The 17,083-nt window shown below is 41.5% G+C and overlaps 2 protein-coding genes across 2 annotated transcripts; both read right to left on the bottom strand.

Annotated features, from left to right (window-relative positions):
* Positions 1–60: 60 nt before the first annotated feature.
* Positions 61–9,365, bottom strand: mep1a.2 (meprin A, alpha (PABA peptide hydrolase), tandem duplicate 2). The gene is made up of 14 exons (XM_024135948.2): positions 9,282–9,365; positions 9,152–9,176; positions 9,011–9,064; positions 8,835–8,875; positions 8,666–8,741; positions 8,458–8,575; positions 7,044–7,219; positions 6,549–6,770; positions 6,218–6,364; positions 4,347–4,562; positions 3,747–4,196; positions 3,334–3,510; positions 1,266–1,479; positions 61–743 (listed from the first exon to the last, which is right to left on the bottom strand). Exons 1-14 carry the CDS (start codon positions 9,342–9,344, stop codon positions 593–595), a joined length of 2,130 nt encoding a protein of 709 aa, XP_023991716.1. The 5' UTR covers positions 9,345–9,365; the 3' UTR covers positions 61–592.
* Positions 9,366–11,067: 1,702 nt separating this feature from the next.
* On the bottom strand, positions 11,068–15,350 carry LOC112068756 (meprin A subunit alpha). Its single transcript, XM_024135956.2, has 14 exons — positions 15,043–15,350; positions 14,940–14,964; positions 14,663–14,719; positions 14,518–14,558; positions 14,197–14,272; positions 13,917–14,034; positions 13,538–13,713; positions 13,226–13,447; positions 12,919–13,065; positions 12,529–12,744; positions 12,241–12,375; positions 11,807–12,133; positions 11,405–11,575; positions 11,068–11,312 (listed from the first exon to the last, which is right to left on the bottom strand). Exons 1-14 carry the CDS (start codon positions 15,103–15,105, stop codon positions 11,245–11,247), a joined length of 1,842 nt encoding a protein of 613 aa, XP_023991724.1. The 5' UTR covers positions 15,106–15,350; the 3' UTR covers positions 11,068–11,244.
* Positions 15,351–17,083: the final 1,733 nt, after the last annotated feature.

Genomic DNA, 17,083 nt, shown 5'->3' on the forward strand with positions numbered 1-17,083 from the left:
ATGTGTGTGTGTGTGCTCTTGCAATCATCTAATAATCAATAAAATAAAGAAACATAAATCTCACAGAAGCAATTATTTTATTACTTCATTCAGGCTCCCGAGTGGCGCAGTGGTCTAAGGCACTGCATCTCAGTGCAAGAGGTGTCACTACCATCCCTGGTTCAATTCCAGACTGTATCACATCCGGCCGTGATTGGGAGTCCAATAGGGCGGTGCACAATTGGCCCGGGGTAGGCCGTCAATGTAAATAAGAATTTGTTCTGAACTGACTTGCCTAGTTAAATAAACAATTACTGAGCAACTTGCCACAATATATATTTTTTTCATGTTATAGACAATTACAAGCGTCCACACCTAACATAAACATAAGTAATTTAATAAATAATTTCACATACAGTGGAGAGTGAACTGGTCTATGAAAAGACACTCTGCAATGAATTGATTGAATACCAGCCATGGTCAAGGAGTTCTTATTGATTCAAACTAACGATATCAAATATACAATACGCGTGGCAATCTATTATCACTGTTTCTTAGAGAGGCATTGGGATTGAGGTGGTACATAAGTATAGCTGTGATGCAGTATGGTGACTCAGTGAACTCTCCGGATGACTGAGAAGATGGCCAGAGTCAGAACGATCGTCCCTGCCGCTCCACCAATCAGAACGCCCAGAATGCGGCCATCGATATGTTGCTTCTCACACGTCTCACCAGCATAGTATGTGGCCTGGCCAGTGGCACACCTTAGTGAGAATAACAGCCATTATGAGTCAGTGATAACAGTGAATACACATACTCACTCCTTGTCTCCTATACCATATTGTACTGTGCTTTCATGGAAGCAAAAACTCTAGTAAAAATGCAGGGAGCATATCAAAATGATAATGTACTGTAAATTGCAAGTAGTGACCCAGATGTGATGTGCCCATGTCAAACTTCACAATTACAAAATCAGTCAACACAGACAAAGATCTGGCAGATTTTGGAATGGAAATGTGTGTATGAAAAAACAGAAAAGTAAATTAGTGTATGGTTTGTCACACAGTAACTACAGTATCAATTCAGCACTATAGCGCAATTAATATGTAAAGATAATTTCAGATTGAGCCGACATATGCAGCGTTTACCGTGAATGTAGTCTCTGCAAACATGGGAACATTGTCTTTAKATTTCAATCACGCTGCAGCACGGAATTTCCAAAATACAGATTGAATTGAGCCCTAGGTGTTGAAATGGGGTTGTGCAGGTCATACTTATAAACACACCTGCACGTGGCTTTCCCATGTTTCTCAACCACACACACTCCCCCGTTGAGGCAGGGGTCGGGGCTACACGGGTCACTAGGGACGGCCCGTGCCTGTCTGTGTTTGGGAACGTCAGCCATCTCCTTCTCCTGTCTGGGGGTCTCCTCCTCTGGGAGGTCACCACTGGGACTCTTTGGCTGGACAGGGACCTCCATCTTCACCAGGTGGGTCAAATCTGGAACACATCCACAAATAATAATTGTTTAGTGTTAGGAGAGAGAATGTTGTTGTTTTTGTTGTTTTGTGGTGTAAGAATCCAACTGCTAAATTATTCAACTCGATTTTGTCTCTTGCTGTAAAGTGACCATGTCAATTGATTGCTTTGCACAGTTTTAGGGTGACGTGGGTTAGGTGAAATAGTAACAGTCAGAAACTGTTCAAATCATCACATAACAATATACACAATATATAAATATACAGTGTACAGTGCATTCGGAAAGTATTCAGACCTATTGACTTTTTCCACATTTTGTTACGTTACACCCTTATTCTAAAATGGATTAAATTGTTTTTTTCCCCCCTCATTAATCTACACACAGTACCACATAATGACAAAGCAAAACCACTGAATATCACATTTACATAAGTATTCAGACCCTTTACTCAGTACTTTGTTGAAGCACTTTTTGAAGCGAATACAGCCTTTAGTCTTCTTGGGTATGACGCTACAAGCTTGGCACACCTGTTTTTAGGAAGTTTCTCCCGTTCTTCTCTGATGATCTTCTCAAGCTTTGTCATGTTGAATGGGGAGTGTTGCTGCACAGCTATTTTCAGGCCTCTCCAGAGATGTTAGATCAGGTTCAAGTCCAGGCTCTGGCTGGGCCACTCAAGAACATTCAGAGACTTGTCCCAAAGCCACTCCTGCGTTGTCTTGGCAGTGTGCTGAGGGTCGTTATCCTGTTGGAAGGTGAACATTTGCCCCAGTCTGAGGTCCTGAGCACTCTGGAGCAAGTTTTCATCAAGGATCTCTCTGTACTTTGCTCTGTTCATCTTTCCCTCGATCCTGTCTCTCAGTCCCTGCCGATGAAAAACATCCCCACAGCATGATGCTGCCACCTCGATGCATCACCGTAATGATGGTGCCAGGTTTCCTCCAGACGTGAAGCTTGGCATTCATGCTTCTAATGGTCTGAGAGTCTTTTAGGTGCCGTTTGGCAAACTCCAAGCGGGCCTCATGTGCCTTTTACTGAGGAGTGGCTTCCGTCTTGCCACACTACCATAAAAGCCTGATTGGTGGAGTGCTGCAGAGATGGTTGTCCTTCTGGAAGTTTCTCTCATGACCACAGAGGACCTCTAGAGCTCTGTCAGAGTGACCATGGGTTTTTGGTCACCTCCCTGACCAAGGCCCTTCTCCGCCAATTTCTCAGTTTGGCCGGGCGGCCAGCTCTAGGAAGAGTCTTGGTGGTTCCAAACTTCTTCCATTTAAGAATGATGGAGGCCACTGTGTTCTTGGGGACCTTCAATGATGCAGTAATATTTTGGTACCCTTCCCCAGATCTGTGCATCGACATAATCCTGTCTCAGAGTTCTACAGACTATTCCTTCAACCTCATGGCTTGGTTTTTGCTCTGACATGCACTTTCAACTGTGGGACCTTATATAGACAGGTGTGTGCCTTTCCAAATCATGTTCAATGAATTGAATTTACCACAGGTGGACTCCAATCAAGTTGTAGAAACATCTCAAGGATGATCAATGATCGATGATCGATGATCAATGCACCTGAGCTCAATTTCAAGTCTCATAGTAAAGTGTCTGAATACATATATAACTAAGGTATTTCTGTTTTTTTTTTATACATTTGCAAAAATGTCTAAAAACCTGCATTCGCTACGTCATTATGGGGTATTGTGTGTAGGTGGATGAGTAAAATGTTTTATGTAATCCATTTTAGAATAAGGCTGTAACGTAACAAAATGTGGAAAAAGTGAAGGGGGTCTGAATGCTTTTCGAATGCACTGTATGTCTCGCTATTTTGTATGTGGAGCAAATAAACTGATGTTGTCAAGTTTGATGTACAGGCCCTCACCGTCAAAGTCGGCAACAATGATGAGATCATCGTTCTTGAGAAAGCTTCTCCTGTGCAGCTGGTCATGAGAGAGGAACGTAGTCCATCCATACTCAGATCCTCTGTAGCAGTTGGAGCTCGCGTCCCACTCCGCCCCACTGGTGCTGGTGGGCTTGACCCAATATGGGTTAGTAGTATCTGGGAAAAAAACAGTTTAAGGTATTAACATGTTACAAAGCCAATTATTTTACATGTATCAAAAGATTGCCTGGTGTATACATTTGATATTATATTTTATGGTGGACTAAGGTCAGACAAGCGTATACATTTTCACAGCGAATCAGTAAATACTGAACAATACTGTGCCTGTTTGTATGCGATGCAAGACATATTTTACGTAAGGGACTCATAAGTACATGATTACATTAACTGACCGGTGGTGAAGCTTCTGGTGGCAGACATCCTCAGCTTAGCGTCAGGGTCCTGGTCCATGGCAGTGACGGTGGCCTGCCTGTTGAGCACTGGCCACTCCATCACACCGTCGTTCTGCCCGCTGCATAGATGGAAGGTCACACCCACATAGTCAGGATATGTGCCATCTCTTCCCTTGGGGTAGAGGCTGATCCCGTAAGCATAACCCTCAGCGCTATAGAACGGCTTGCTCCTGATGCGCCCTCCGGCTGGAGTTATGGCGAGCAGGCCAGTGAAGTTCTGAATTCTCCAAACGCCGCTGGGGCAGGTGGTTTCTGTTAATGTGATATCATCGATCAAGATGGCCCCCTCTGCATTGCTGTTGGACCCTACCATACCCTGGAAGAAGTAGCGGAACCTCTCTTTGACCTTCAAGGTCACGTGGGCTACATTCCAGGAGTCATCTCCATCACCTGAGGAAATAAGACATCTGATCAGCTTCCTGATCACCTTCCTATACTCCTGGAGTAACATGCAACACAGACACTATCAAAACTCTACAAACCATATGTGTAACATATTTATGTATTTCGTTGAAAGTGGGGTTATCCTGAATACAGTACCTGTGATGGTATGGACCTTCTTGACACTGCAGACATTTCCTGTCCCATCGTCTGTTCTGACCCACACAAACAGCCTGTCCCCAGCAGGCCCAACCATCTTGTAGAAGAACTGCAGACACTGCTCCTTCCTCTTAGGGTAGAGGATGCGTGACTCTAGAAGAGCGCTTTTCCCCACTGTCGCTTTAGATGTGTCAAACCTCATGAAATAGCCTGCATCTACAGAGAGGGTCATAGATACAGTACAAATACTTAACCAACCATATATGATTGCTAACATCAAGTGGAAGGATTGTCATGACTGTCCTGTGAGGATCCAAATGTATAGGGGGAGGAGGGAATTGGTGTGGGGGGGTTGACACCTCACGCCCTGCTGTAAATTAAAGGAGAGGAGATCCAGTGTCTCCCTCTCCAAATTCACAAAGGAATGTGCTTTATCTCCAGAGACTTTTCCCGCTGAAACTTTAACTCATTCAAAAGCGAATACTGGAACAATATTCCTAACAGAGAACGTGGGAATGGTCATATTGTTGGTTATTTTGTGATGTCATTAAAAATGTTATAAAGGAAATAGTGTAACTTGGAAAGTATACCCACTACATGTGTGAAATCTCCATCCAATACGTTGTGCATGAAATATGAACAATGATGAAAGTGTTTTTGTTAAGAGAACGATGTGATGTTAGAAAATATAAGAGGAAACTGTTTCTATAACGTTGTACAAGTGAGTAGTCACCGCCCCTTGAGGGAGGTCAGAGAGTGTGTCAGCCACTCGAACAACTCCATTTTGAATGAACTGTATAAAATGAGGGCTTAAAAATTAACATATGAGAACAGAAAGGTGTCTCAAATGGTTCGAACTCTGAAATCTCAACACGAGGTAGAGACGATAGTCACCTCCCAGACAATCACTGGTACAGCTGATTAGTTGTCCTAAGTAAAGTATCTAGAAAAGTGAACTTAAGTGGGACCATACTACTACTCTTCTTAATCTCATCCCCCAATGGGAAGCACCGACACTGCTGGCTAGCCTATATTCAAAGAGAAAGGTTCAGGAGCGAATGGAAAGTAGAATAAACTCTGTAGTTCTGTTCAGGACTATGCGACAAGTCAATGGATACTGGAGAACGGCAGAGGACAACAATAGAAGAGACGGGTGGGGACCCTTTTGGAGCATTACAAGCGTGCTGCGGAAAAGGCCCAAACAAAACCCCTTCCAAGAAGGCTTGGTTCCAACCGAGATACCCGGCGAACCAAGGCATTTACACGTGAATACATTCATGATTTCTTACTCCAAATGGACGGCGGTTCTTGTGCAAAGTATATGATTACTGTGAGAGTAGTTTCTAAATGTACCAACGTGTTATGTCTCTGCCCCTCTCTCTCGCCCTCTCCATCTCCTTTGTAACAAGCTGCAATATTGTGACAGTCCGCTAGGGACCTGTTTCTAATGTATTAGGCGTATATGTTTATCCTGTGTTATCATTTAGTTAGCTAGTAAATAATTAATTAATCCAATTTGTGTAGTACTGAATCATAAGTAAGGCTGAGGTTTTTGCAGATGCAGGAGGTTACGACTGTTCAGAATGATAATATGATACGAGGGGTTGATTAATACATTGACTGTTTTATAGATGTGATAAGTAAAGACCTTTTAGAGTTTAATTCGGAAGATGGTAACTCTATAAACAACCGCTCTCGCGGTGCCCCAAATTTCTTATAAGTTAATTGTAACATTATTCATTTAATCAGGAAACAATTAAACAGTCAGTTCATTAGATGAATAACAGTCATCAGATGAATGAAAGTAAAGTCACGACAGGATGAAGAATGTGAAAGATTTTGTCCATGTGTGTAGGTAGTACTGTAGGAACCTCTGCAGTGGCCTGCCAGTGTGTGGTCTGGCTCCTCAGCGCTGCTCAGGGTCTGGACCCAGTCTGCCTCGTCAGTCTCACCCTGGATCATACCACAGATGTTGATCAGCTCAAAGGAACACTGGTCCAGGAGAGTGTGTGTATTGGCTGCAACAACAGAAACTCTGTTAGCTGTTATTCATAATCACCATCATCAAATCTATATCAGAATGGCAATGTCTAAGGCTGTGGTTGTTCATCATAATTTCCTTATACTTTATTTGATGCTACTTAGCAAAGTTGATGGCTCTTGCAGTTTGATCATATAGGTCATTCCATCTGGGTCACTTACTGCAGTCGTACAGGCGGTTCAGCCTGAGCAGGTCTACTGCGCTGAAGTCCAGACGCTGTCCGATGATCTCATTGAACGCTGGGATGGCTGTGGTGATGGTAGGGACGGTGGCGTTCTTGTTGAAAGACAATGGCCTGTAATGCATGACGGACTCATAGTCATATGGCGTGTTCAGGTCTGTGATGAAGTCGTCCTCATACTTTTTAAAGTTGTGCTCCTTTCCTGTAGATATGCAGGTTACAGAATGTGTTATTCAAAATTGGTAGACGCTTGTAAATCACTCTTCCAAGTAAGATTTGCTCTTATTCTTTTGTGTGGATTGTGTTTTTTTTCTTATTTCTAGGTATTACTGCGCTGTTGGAGCTGAAAACACAAGCATTTTGCTCTACCTGCGATAACTTCTGCAAATCTGTGTACACCACCAATACACTTTGATTTGATACACAACTGATACTTGTATCTGTCACCGTCTGTGGTTAATTCCATCACACCCACCTTCTGTGATTTGGTCCCACCAGATCTTGACATAGTCGTCTCTGTCAGAGCGTGACTGCTCATGGTAGAAGCCCAGAGCGTGGAGGAGCTCGTGCTCCACGATGGCCTTGGTGTCACAGCGCGCCCCTATGGAGAGGTTCTGTCCTACCTTATCATCTCCTACAAATGACCAGCATCTGTGGCCGTCACAGACAGGATTACGCATTATGACAGGAGAGTAAACACAAAATCAAATCAAATTAAATCAAATGTTATTCGTCACATACCGAGAAATGCTTACTTAATAGACCTTAATTATCCCTAAGTGTCGATTGACACAATCCCCATCAAAATCTGTCAATTTAAGCTAGAGATATCCGTTTTTTTTGCATTGGATGTTTCTCAATCCACCTCCGCAGATGTCGTGGTGAAAGGTGTTTGTCACACCATGAGACATCCCAAAAAATCGGTCTTCCCACAAAAACGCCTGTAGCGTCTGAACTATTTTGCCTATTATATACCTATTATCACCCCCACAAGTGTCAGGGGACTCATCTGAAGTTGGAACCGTTGATGTGTCAACTTCTGTTTGTTAGTGTCCAAACCATTACGGCTACAAACTAATGTGACCCCACTGTGGAAAGGGGAGATTCTCACGAAAAAGATGGTGTCATGGGACTCGTTTGAAGGTAACCGGTACTAGTTTCAAAAAATGAATGGAAGTATGAAGGTAGTTTTCTGCCTACCCCCAAAAAGGGGTTAAATATGTGTATAAAAAAAGCGCAATATTTCTGAGCTCCTAGATATATGACAGACACTTAAAAAACATTTATGAATGTGTTTTTCAATGTGTTTCTATGGGCTATAGTAGTAAAAGCCTAATGTAATATTTTATCAATCATTTTTTTATATATATTCTTTTTGAGCCGAAGGGGTCCTAAAATTCTAAATTAAATCGCTAAATGATCCATAAAGGATCCTCTTAACCAAGAAGCCCTTAACCAACAATGAAGAGTTTTAAAAAAGTAAGTAAGAAAAATGTGCTAAAGGAAAAATAGGAACAATCTACTATACAATGTTTCCTAATTTGTTCTGTGGAGAAAACTGATTTACAATCGTACATCTTACTTCATATTTCACCATAACATTACTGTACTGTGGTCCACACAGAATATGTACCTCATCATAACAATGGTGACATGAAGGACAGTACTCAACAAAATGCTTTAGCACATTCCTCGACTTTACACTAAAAGAGGGGTCACCGTTGATTACAGGTTTGGAATCTGTAGACGCATAGAATGTAATTTCCTTAGATAAGCATTTTCTAATCTGTGCTCTCCATAAAACCTTGTAGTTTATGCTTTGTAGGGACAGACGGTCCATAAAGTTAACCAAGAGCTCATGACATTACAGTGAATTTGGCTGAACTCACCCACTCAGCTTTGTGAAGGAGATGTATGTGCTTTCTCCCTCATAGGGCTTGAAGTCCACACAGGATTTCAGGCGGTATGCTTCGAATGCCTGGTGAATAACACCTTTCGCATTCAACTCTGAGGGAGTGAATATGAACTGGTTTTCAGAATGTTGTCAATGACTGTATTTCACTCAGCATTGAGACATGGTTGGTAGAGCCTACATACCCAAAGAATCTGTCAAGATGTAAGGAATGGGAAACTTCCATCTTCTCGTTTCATCCAGGATTGCATTTCGCCTTGGCTGCAAAATCCATAAATTAAATATATTAGGCTAACTGATTTATGTTTAGTCAACTATTACATAGAACAAGGCTATGAAGAGAAGTGTACTTACATCACCTGCAATGTCTCCCTCAAAGAGGTTTAGATCTGCTTCTGAAATATCAGGAAATATACAAATATATCACTCTCAGTAAAAATAATATTGCCAGATTTGTGAGATTATTGCACATATTATTATATAACTTCAGTAATGTTACAGTTTAACTGAGAGAGTGTAGAGATAATTACCTGAATTGATATCAAGTATATCCTCTCGCAATTCACCTGCATCTGCATCACCACCTATTCATTCAACAGAGAAACCATTCTGTAAGAACACAGAGCGTTATCACACATACACCCTTATGCACGAGACGATCTAGAACTTACCATAACGTGTCGGAACAGCTTGCACCTACAACAAAAGAGACACTGCTTGACTCACAACATATAATTGATCAAATGTACAATTATTATAATGAAGTCAATTCCTTTTAATAACATAGGATGTGTGCCCTACCTTGAACACAACCAGAATTGCAATGAAAGCGGTGATCCTCCATGGCGCATTGAAAGATCCCATGTTTAATCTGGAGGAGTTGGATATGTGTTTATCTGCTATTGTAAACAGGCCAATAAAGTCAGAGTCTGGATGAAACTTTGATCTATACAGATGTAGGATCTTAATTTGACCACCATTTTGTTGCTAAGAATTTTCTTGCACAGCAGGAAATGCAAAGCTATAAACAATGTATCCACTTTAAAATATCAGACTTGATTTGCTCTAATGAAAATGTAGCAATCCCTACAAAAATGTCCATTAATTATAATCCACATACTAATTCACATTTACTGTTGCTGGAGGATTATTTTCCTGTGGTAACAAACTGGCTCAAATTAAGATCCTACATCTGTTTATACTGACTGTAATGAGTACCGTGAACTTAACACTTGACCATCACATCTCTCTCTCTCACTTTGCCGTTGAGTCAGATTTGTCTTGTCATATCATTATCTTCAATGATCTTATCTTGTAACCTTGGCAGATAAATATGTTATTGTGTTTTGGTACTATGTCAGCAACAGTTTCAAACATGATTTAGTGTTTTTGATTGAGTTTCTGACATGCACTTTAGCATGCAGGTTTAAGTTTCTTAAGTTTGAACTTATTTCAAAATTATTTTAATATAAAACAAATAGTGTATTAATTGCAGTTGTGTTTTCTCCAGGTTTATGTATTTACTAGTCTTAATTTATTGTGAGCTACATGGTGTTATTAAAGACAGGCAGAGTGGGTAATAGTGTGTCAGTGTGTTTGAACATACAGTGAGCTTCAAAAGTTTGAACATATGTAACAGTATAGCTTCCGTCCTTCTCCTCGCCCCTACCTGGGCTCGAACCAGGGACCTTCTGCACACATCGACAACAGCCACCCTCGAAGCATCCTTACCCATCGCTCCACAAAAGCCACAGCAGTTGCAGAGCAAGGGGAACAACTACTTCAAGGTCTCATAGCGAGTGACGTCACCGATTGAAACACTATTAGCGTGCACCCCGCTAACTAGCTAGCCATTTCACATCAGTTACACATACAGTACAGTGAGTTCAAAGGTATAGGGAAAGTGATATATATATATTTTTAATGGCGCTGTACTCCATAACTTTTGGATTTGAAATGATACAATGACAACGAGGTTAAGGTGCAGACCGTTAGCTTTAATTTGAGGGTATTTCCATCCATATCCGATAAACCGTTAAGAGATACAGCACAATTTGTACATAGTCCCCCCATTTTAGGGTACCAAAAGTATTAGGACAAATTCACTTATGTGTATTAAAGTAGTAAAAAACTATGTATTTGGTCCCATATTCTTAGCACGTAACGACTACATCAAGCTTGTGACTATACACATTTGTTGGATGCATTTGCTGTTTGTTTTGGTTGTGTTTCAGATTATTTTGTGCCCAAAAGAAAGGAATGGTAAATAATGTAATGTGCCATTTTTTAGTTCATTTTATTGTAAATAAGAATAGAATATGTTTCTAAACACTTCTATTTTAATGTGGATGCTACCATGATTACGGATAATCCTGAATGAATCGTGAATAATGAGCCAACACAAAACAAGCCTCCTATATATGATTCTCAATCAGGGACAACGATTACCATCTGCCTCTGATTGAGAACCATATTAGGCTGGACATAGAAACAGACAAACTAGACACACAACATAGAATTCCCACCCAGCTCACGTCCTGACCAACACTAAACAAGCAAAACACATAATAACTCTGGTCAGGACGTTACATGTGGTGTCGTGTTTACATGTGGTGTTTAACATTACAACTGACAAATGTACTTGTATAGGCCTGCCAATGTTCACTTCCACTGCCATTCTGTAAATGTTTGAATTAAAAACAAAAGTGAACATTGACATTTAAAAATGCATAAAGTCTGCATCTGATAAATGTTCTGGACAGCCTCAGTCCTGACTCCGGAGCTGAACTGGAGACTTAATTGGAACTTCACTTTTGATCAGCGGAGTAAGATCTGGAAATACAAAACAACAGGGGACATGTTTAACACAGTTTCGAGAGGTCAAAAAAAAACTCAGAGCCCTTTGAAAGTAGAGTCAGGCGCACCTTCAAACTCAACGAAGAGAATGAGGTCATCATTCTTCAGGTAGCTCCTACTATTGAGGTGGTAGTGGGAGAAGTAGGCGTTCCAGCCCCAGGTCCAGCCATGATAACAGTGACAGGACGGGTCGTACGTCCCCATCTTGGACGGGTTATCCCAGTACAGTATGTTGGAGTCTGAAAGATTGTTATAAATCAGCAGATAATCTGCATATAGATTATGTGAAGTGAATTGATTTCCATGTCCTGACATATATTGATGTATAGATGTCTTGTTATGCTGACTCATAAAAATGTTGGAAATGCTATGACGATTGTTTAACCAAAAGCTTTAATAGCCACAATAATCTGAGTGTGAGGAGAAAAATGTTATGTGCCCCTTTGAACCAACATTAGCTTGCCCCATACCTGGGATGAGATGAGTGGGACTGGTAGTGAAGCTGTAGGAGAAGGACTGCCGATGCCTGACATCAGAGTCCTGGTCCAGCAGTGTGATGGTGACCTGTCTGTTCCCTGCCGGCCACTCCAGGGCCTGGTCGTTCTCCCCGGTGCTCAGGTGGAAGAAGGCCCCAATGTACCCATTGTAGTAGGAGTTGGGTAGCAGCTGGATGCCGAAGGCGTAGCCCTCGGGGCTGTAGAAACGTGGGCTCTGGATGTACTCTCCTGTGGCGTAACTCTTCATGTACTTGCTGAAGTTCTTGATACGCCATGTTCCACTGGGGCAGCGTGTCTCCGCTAATAAGAATAAGAATAATGACAATAAAAACTTCATTCACATAGCACCTGTCATACACACCGAAGGGTTTTACAGTTACTTAAAATGTTAAGACAGAGTACCGTACCTAGGGTGATGTCATCCACCTGGATCCCCCCCAAGGAGTTGGCTGGGTCGCCCCTGATCCCCTGGAAGGCATAGCGGAACTTGGAGTCCATCGTCAAAGGAACGTGGGCAATCTTCCAGGAGTGGTCGTCATCACCTGTGAAAACAGATGCAGGGTAATGATCATTTTTAAGGGTGAACATTTTCAAACAGTACCTGTTGAAGCTATATTATGATGCTACAACGCATAGCACAGCCGTGGTTTATCAGATTATTGAGCATGGCTGTTCACCAGTATTCTCAAGCCTACCTATGAAATTCCCAGCTGCAGTAGGGGATAAGACTTTGCCCTTAGCATCCTCCTTCCTGGTCCAGACCACCAGCTTGTCCTTGGAGCTTCCTGTCATCTTGTAGAAGAACTGCAAACACTGCAGATTCCTCTTGGGGTGCAGGACCCTGGATTCCAGAAAGGCTGAGTCGCCTGCCCGGCCGGTGTCGGTGTAAAAGTTCATGAAGAACCCTGCGTCTACACAGATCACAAACAAGATGTTATCATAGATGTGTTATGGTAAAATAGTCATGAATGCCATTCAGAATGGTTGATAGACCTGTGTCCACCCTTGCGATGTGTAGGGGCAGGAGTTTTTTTCCGGACAATGTCAGGGATCCTGACCCTAGTAATACTGTATGTTAACCCTACCTTTGCACTGGCCAATGAGAGTGTGGTCATGAGACCCTGGCTGGCTCTTGATGCGTACCCAGTCACCATCATCGTTACGGTTCTGGATCATCCCACAGGTGTTGACAGTCTCAAAGGCACACTGGTCCAACAACGTCAGAGAGGAGGCTACAGGACAGACATCATACACAAGCACACTAAGCAAACTTAATCAGTTAAACACAACATAAGTTAAACACAACATCAGCAGTTTTTTCTGGTCAAATCAAGTGATTAGGAAAAACGTGATGGTCCTCCTGATCATGTGACCTGATCAGGAAAAACTCACAGCAGTTATACATCCTGTTGAGCCTCAGTAGATCCAGGCTGCTGAAGTCATTGTACTGGCCCAGCACTTTGGTCATCTCTGGGTCCTTGGCTGTGATGGTTGGGTATCGTGGGTCTTTGTTAAAGGAATATGGACCGTAATGCATGATAGACTCGTAGTCGTATGGCGTGTTCTGGTCGGTGATGAAATTATCAGCGTATTTATCAAAATTGTGGTCCATACCTGTAGAATGTACATACAAAGGTTGTGGTAAGTTTTAAAATAAGGCTTGCCATGTGAAAATGTTTTGGGTGTTGAGCTCTTGAACCTTACCAGGCAGGACCTGGTCCCACCAGATGTCCACATAGTCATCTCGGTCGGTGCGAGACTGTTCGTGGTAAAAGCCCAGAGCGTGGAGGAGCTCATGCATTATGGTGCCTTTGTAGTCACAGGATGGGCCCAATGACAGCTGTTGCCCTGTCTGTAGGTCTCCGACCATAGACCAGCACCTGCAACAATTCCGTGATGCCACAGCAGTGAATTATCTCTTGAACACCAGAGACCAATCTTATCCACATAGTGCCAGTGTGGGTGCAGACCTTTGTTCCAGCCAAGCAGTAATACACAATATTCAACTAAGGCTGTTAAGACTGTGATCATTAGCAGAATCGAGTGGAGGAGCAGACTCGTATATCAGAAAAACAAACTATACCCATCTAGCTTTTCAAATTTGATAAAGCTCTTCTCTCCTTCATAGGGTTTGAAATCCACACAGGATTTCAGCCGGTACATCTCAAAGGCCTGGAAAATGACCCCCTTGGCATTCAGGTCTGAAATACAAAAAGGGATTAACGGACTAGAGATATTATAATCTGTATGTGTATTGATTATAATGGTATTGGTAGCAATACCCATAGTTTAGTCTTCTTTAATCATGGTTTATCACCAGTGTATATCATGTTATTAGGATGAGAGATGGTGCACATTTTTACCAAGGCTGTCAGCCAGTATGTAAGGGATGGGGAATTTCCACCTGAAGGCTGGATCCACAAGGGCATTGCGTCCAGGCTGATAGAGTGATATAACTTTTATTACAACACTTAATTATTGATTGCACCGGACGTACTATTGTTATCTTTATTGAAATCACATCCATCAAAATCTAGATAGTTAAAAGGTCAAAGTTTCATTTATAGAGTGCGGGCTATTTATCACACTTATTTTCTTTATTGAAAGCCCTATTTTTTCTTCTAAGTGGAAAGACACCGAACATACTTGCAGACAATGAAAGGTTTAGCACAGTATTAACTTACATTCAATGCAATGTCGCCCTCGACAACAGGGGTCTTCAATCCTATGGAAAATCAAAGATAATAGACATGGAAGATAGTTTTAAAACACCACAAAATATAATATAAAATACATACACTGTATACCAGTACGCACAAAGAAAGTTACCTGAGTTGACGAAGGGGATGTCTCGTCGTATCACCCCATCAGCATCAATGGCAAAGGCTACAGTAAGATCCACAACGTTAGACGATGAATGCATTTTAATTTTGCTATAAACCCATTTGAACTCTTTTTCTTAGAGCTGTCTTGAACTACAAATATGTCTTGTTATGTAAAATAACTCACCAATGTGACATAAGCACCATAAGGATGGGATACATTACAAATGTATACATACCATATGATTTGATTAATTATAGGTTAAATAAAAAATCGTTCTCACATTTCTCCTTTGACATCCGCCTAATCTGTGAAGTGAGATGAGAATGTTGTTTTCAAAATCACGCATTCATGGCAAATGTATTAGATAGAGAGAGAGATCTTACCGTGAATGCAGAGGACGGAGACAGCAGCAGTCCCAGACAGCACAAGACCCCCAGTAGTGACATTTTGGAGAGGTTGACCACAGACCTGATACCACAGCACTAATTAAAGCCCTTTAAATACTCTTAATACATCAAGCTGGAAGGGAAACTTTGACCCACAGGCGATCATGTTACATATTTAAAGCTTCAATACAACACCAATACTTTATTGTTGTGTGGAAACTGTCTTGTCAGGTTCAGTGGAAAGTTTTGGCTAATAATCAGATATGGCCATGAAAGTGATAAGTGTTGATAAGTGTGTTCAAGAGTGCAATAGTGGGGTTTTGAGTTCTGCTAGCGTCCATTGGTAACAACATAGTAATTACACTGAACCAAAATATAAACCCAACATGCAACAATTTCAAAGATTTTACAGTTAATTTAAGGAAATCAATCAATTGAAATAAATTGTTGGTCACAGATACCTTAAAAAAGGTAGGGACGTGGATCAGAAAACCAGTCAGTATCTGGTGTGACCACCATTTGCCTCATGCAGCGTGACACAGCTCCTTTGCATAGAGTTGATCAGGCTGTTGATCGTGGCCTGTGGAATGTTGTCCCACTCCTTTTCAATGGCTGTGTGAAGTTGCTGTATATTGGCTGGAACTGGAACACATTGTCGTATTCGTCGACCTAGAGCAGCCCAAACATGTGCAATGGGTGACATGTCTGGGGAGTATGCAGGCCATGGAAGAACTGGGACATTTTCAGCTTCCAGGAATATGCTACAGATCCTTGGGACATGGGGCTGGGCATTATCATGCTGAAACATGGGGTGATGGCGGCAGGTGAATGCAACGACAATGGGCCTCAGGATCTTGTCATGGTATCTCTGTACATTCAAATTGCAATCGATAAAATGCAGTTGTGTTCATTGTCCATTGCTTACGCCTGATCATACCATAACCTGACCACCACCATGGGGCACGCTGTTAACAACGTTGACATCAGCAAACTGCTTGCACACACGACACCATACATGCTGTCTGCCATCTGCCCGGTACAGTTGAAACAGGGACTCAAGAGATGGTTTCTGACAGCTTGTGCAGATATTCTTCGCTTGTGCAAACCCACAGTTTAATCAGTTGTCTGGGTGGCTGGTCTCAGATTATCCCGCAGGTGAAGAAGCCGGATGTGAAGGTCCTGGGCTGGCAGGGTTATACTTAACATGCGGTTGTGTGGCCGTTTAGACATACTGCCAAATTCTCTTAAACAACGTTGGAGGTGGCTTATTGTAGAGAAATGAAAATTGTATTATCTGGTAACAGCTCTGGTGGACATTCCTGCAGTCAGCATGCCAATTGCACTCTCCCTCAAAACTTGAGACATTTGTGGCATTGTGTTGTGTGACAAAACTGCACATTTTAGAGTGCCCTTTTATTATCCCCAGCACAAGGTGCAACTGTGTAATGATCATGCTGTTTAATCAGCTTCTTGATATGCCACACCTGTCAGGTGGATGGTTTATCTTGGCAAAGGAGAAATGCTCACTAACAGTAATGTAAACACATTTGTGCACAACATATTATAGAAATAAGCTTTTTGTGCTTATGGAAAATTTCTGGGATATTTTATTTCAGCTCATGAAACATGGGACCAACACATTACATGTTGCGTTTATATTTTTGTTCAGTATATATTTCTATGGGTAATATAACACGCTATGGTAACAAATGCAAACATATTTTAGATGATGTATATGATGATTGAAGTGTGTGAGATAAAATGTATTACAAAATGGACATTTTGAGATACTAAAAGTGAATCATAATAATCCCCTGTCATTTAAGTGACATATAAAGGAGCCATGATCCTCATACGTATATGACTTTAAAAAGTATATTTTACTGTGATCATATCTACGAAGTGTTATGTGATATTGATTTTTATTTCATAACAAAAAATCCTGTCCAACAGAAAAAACATAATGAAGCATTTATTTGAAGACTCAAACTTTAATGAAAGAATTTGTGAATAAGAATATTTGAACAGTAAAAACAAA

The sequence above is a fragment of the Salvelinus sp. IW2-2015 genome, unplaced genomic scaffold (genome assembly GCF_002910315.2).
Source record: "Salvelinus sp. IW2-2015 unplaced genomic scaffold, ASM291031v2 Un_scaffold690, whole genome shotgun sequence".
Taxonomy (NCBI): Eukaryota; Metazoa; Chordata; class Actinopteri; order Salmoniformes; family Salmonidae; genus Salvelinus; species Salvelinus sp. IW2-2015.

Excerpts from the sequence above, each read along its gene's own strand:
- LOC112068756 (XM_024135956.2), bottom strand. The coding sequence starts at position 15,105 with ATGTCACTACTGGGGGTCTTGTGCTGTCTGGGACTGCTGCTGTCTCCG. Across the intron at positions 13,714-13,916 it reads AAATTTGAAAAGCTAGATGG|GTGCTGGTCTATGGTCGGAG; the intron begins GTATAGTTTGTT and ends GAATTGTTGCAG. Across the intron at positions 12,376-12,528 it reads TGCAGCTGGGAATTTCATAG|GTGATGACGACCACTCCTGG; the intron begins GTAGGCTTGAGA and ends CTGTTTTCACAG.
- mep1a.2 (XM_024135948.2), bottom strand. The coding sequence starts at position 9,344 with ATGGGATCTTTCAATGCGCCATGGAGGATCACCGCTTTCATTGCAATT. Across the intron at positions 8,576-8,665 it reads CATCTTGACAGATTCTTTGG|AGTTGAATGCGAAAGGTGTT; the intron begins GTATGTAGGCTC and ends TCACTCCCTCAG. Across the intron at positions 6,365-6,548 it reads GAACCGCCTGTACGACTGCA|CCAATACACACACTCTCCTG; the intron begins GTAAGTGACCCA and ends CTGTTGTTGCAG.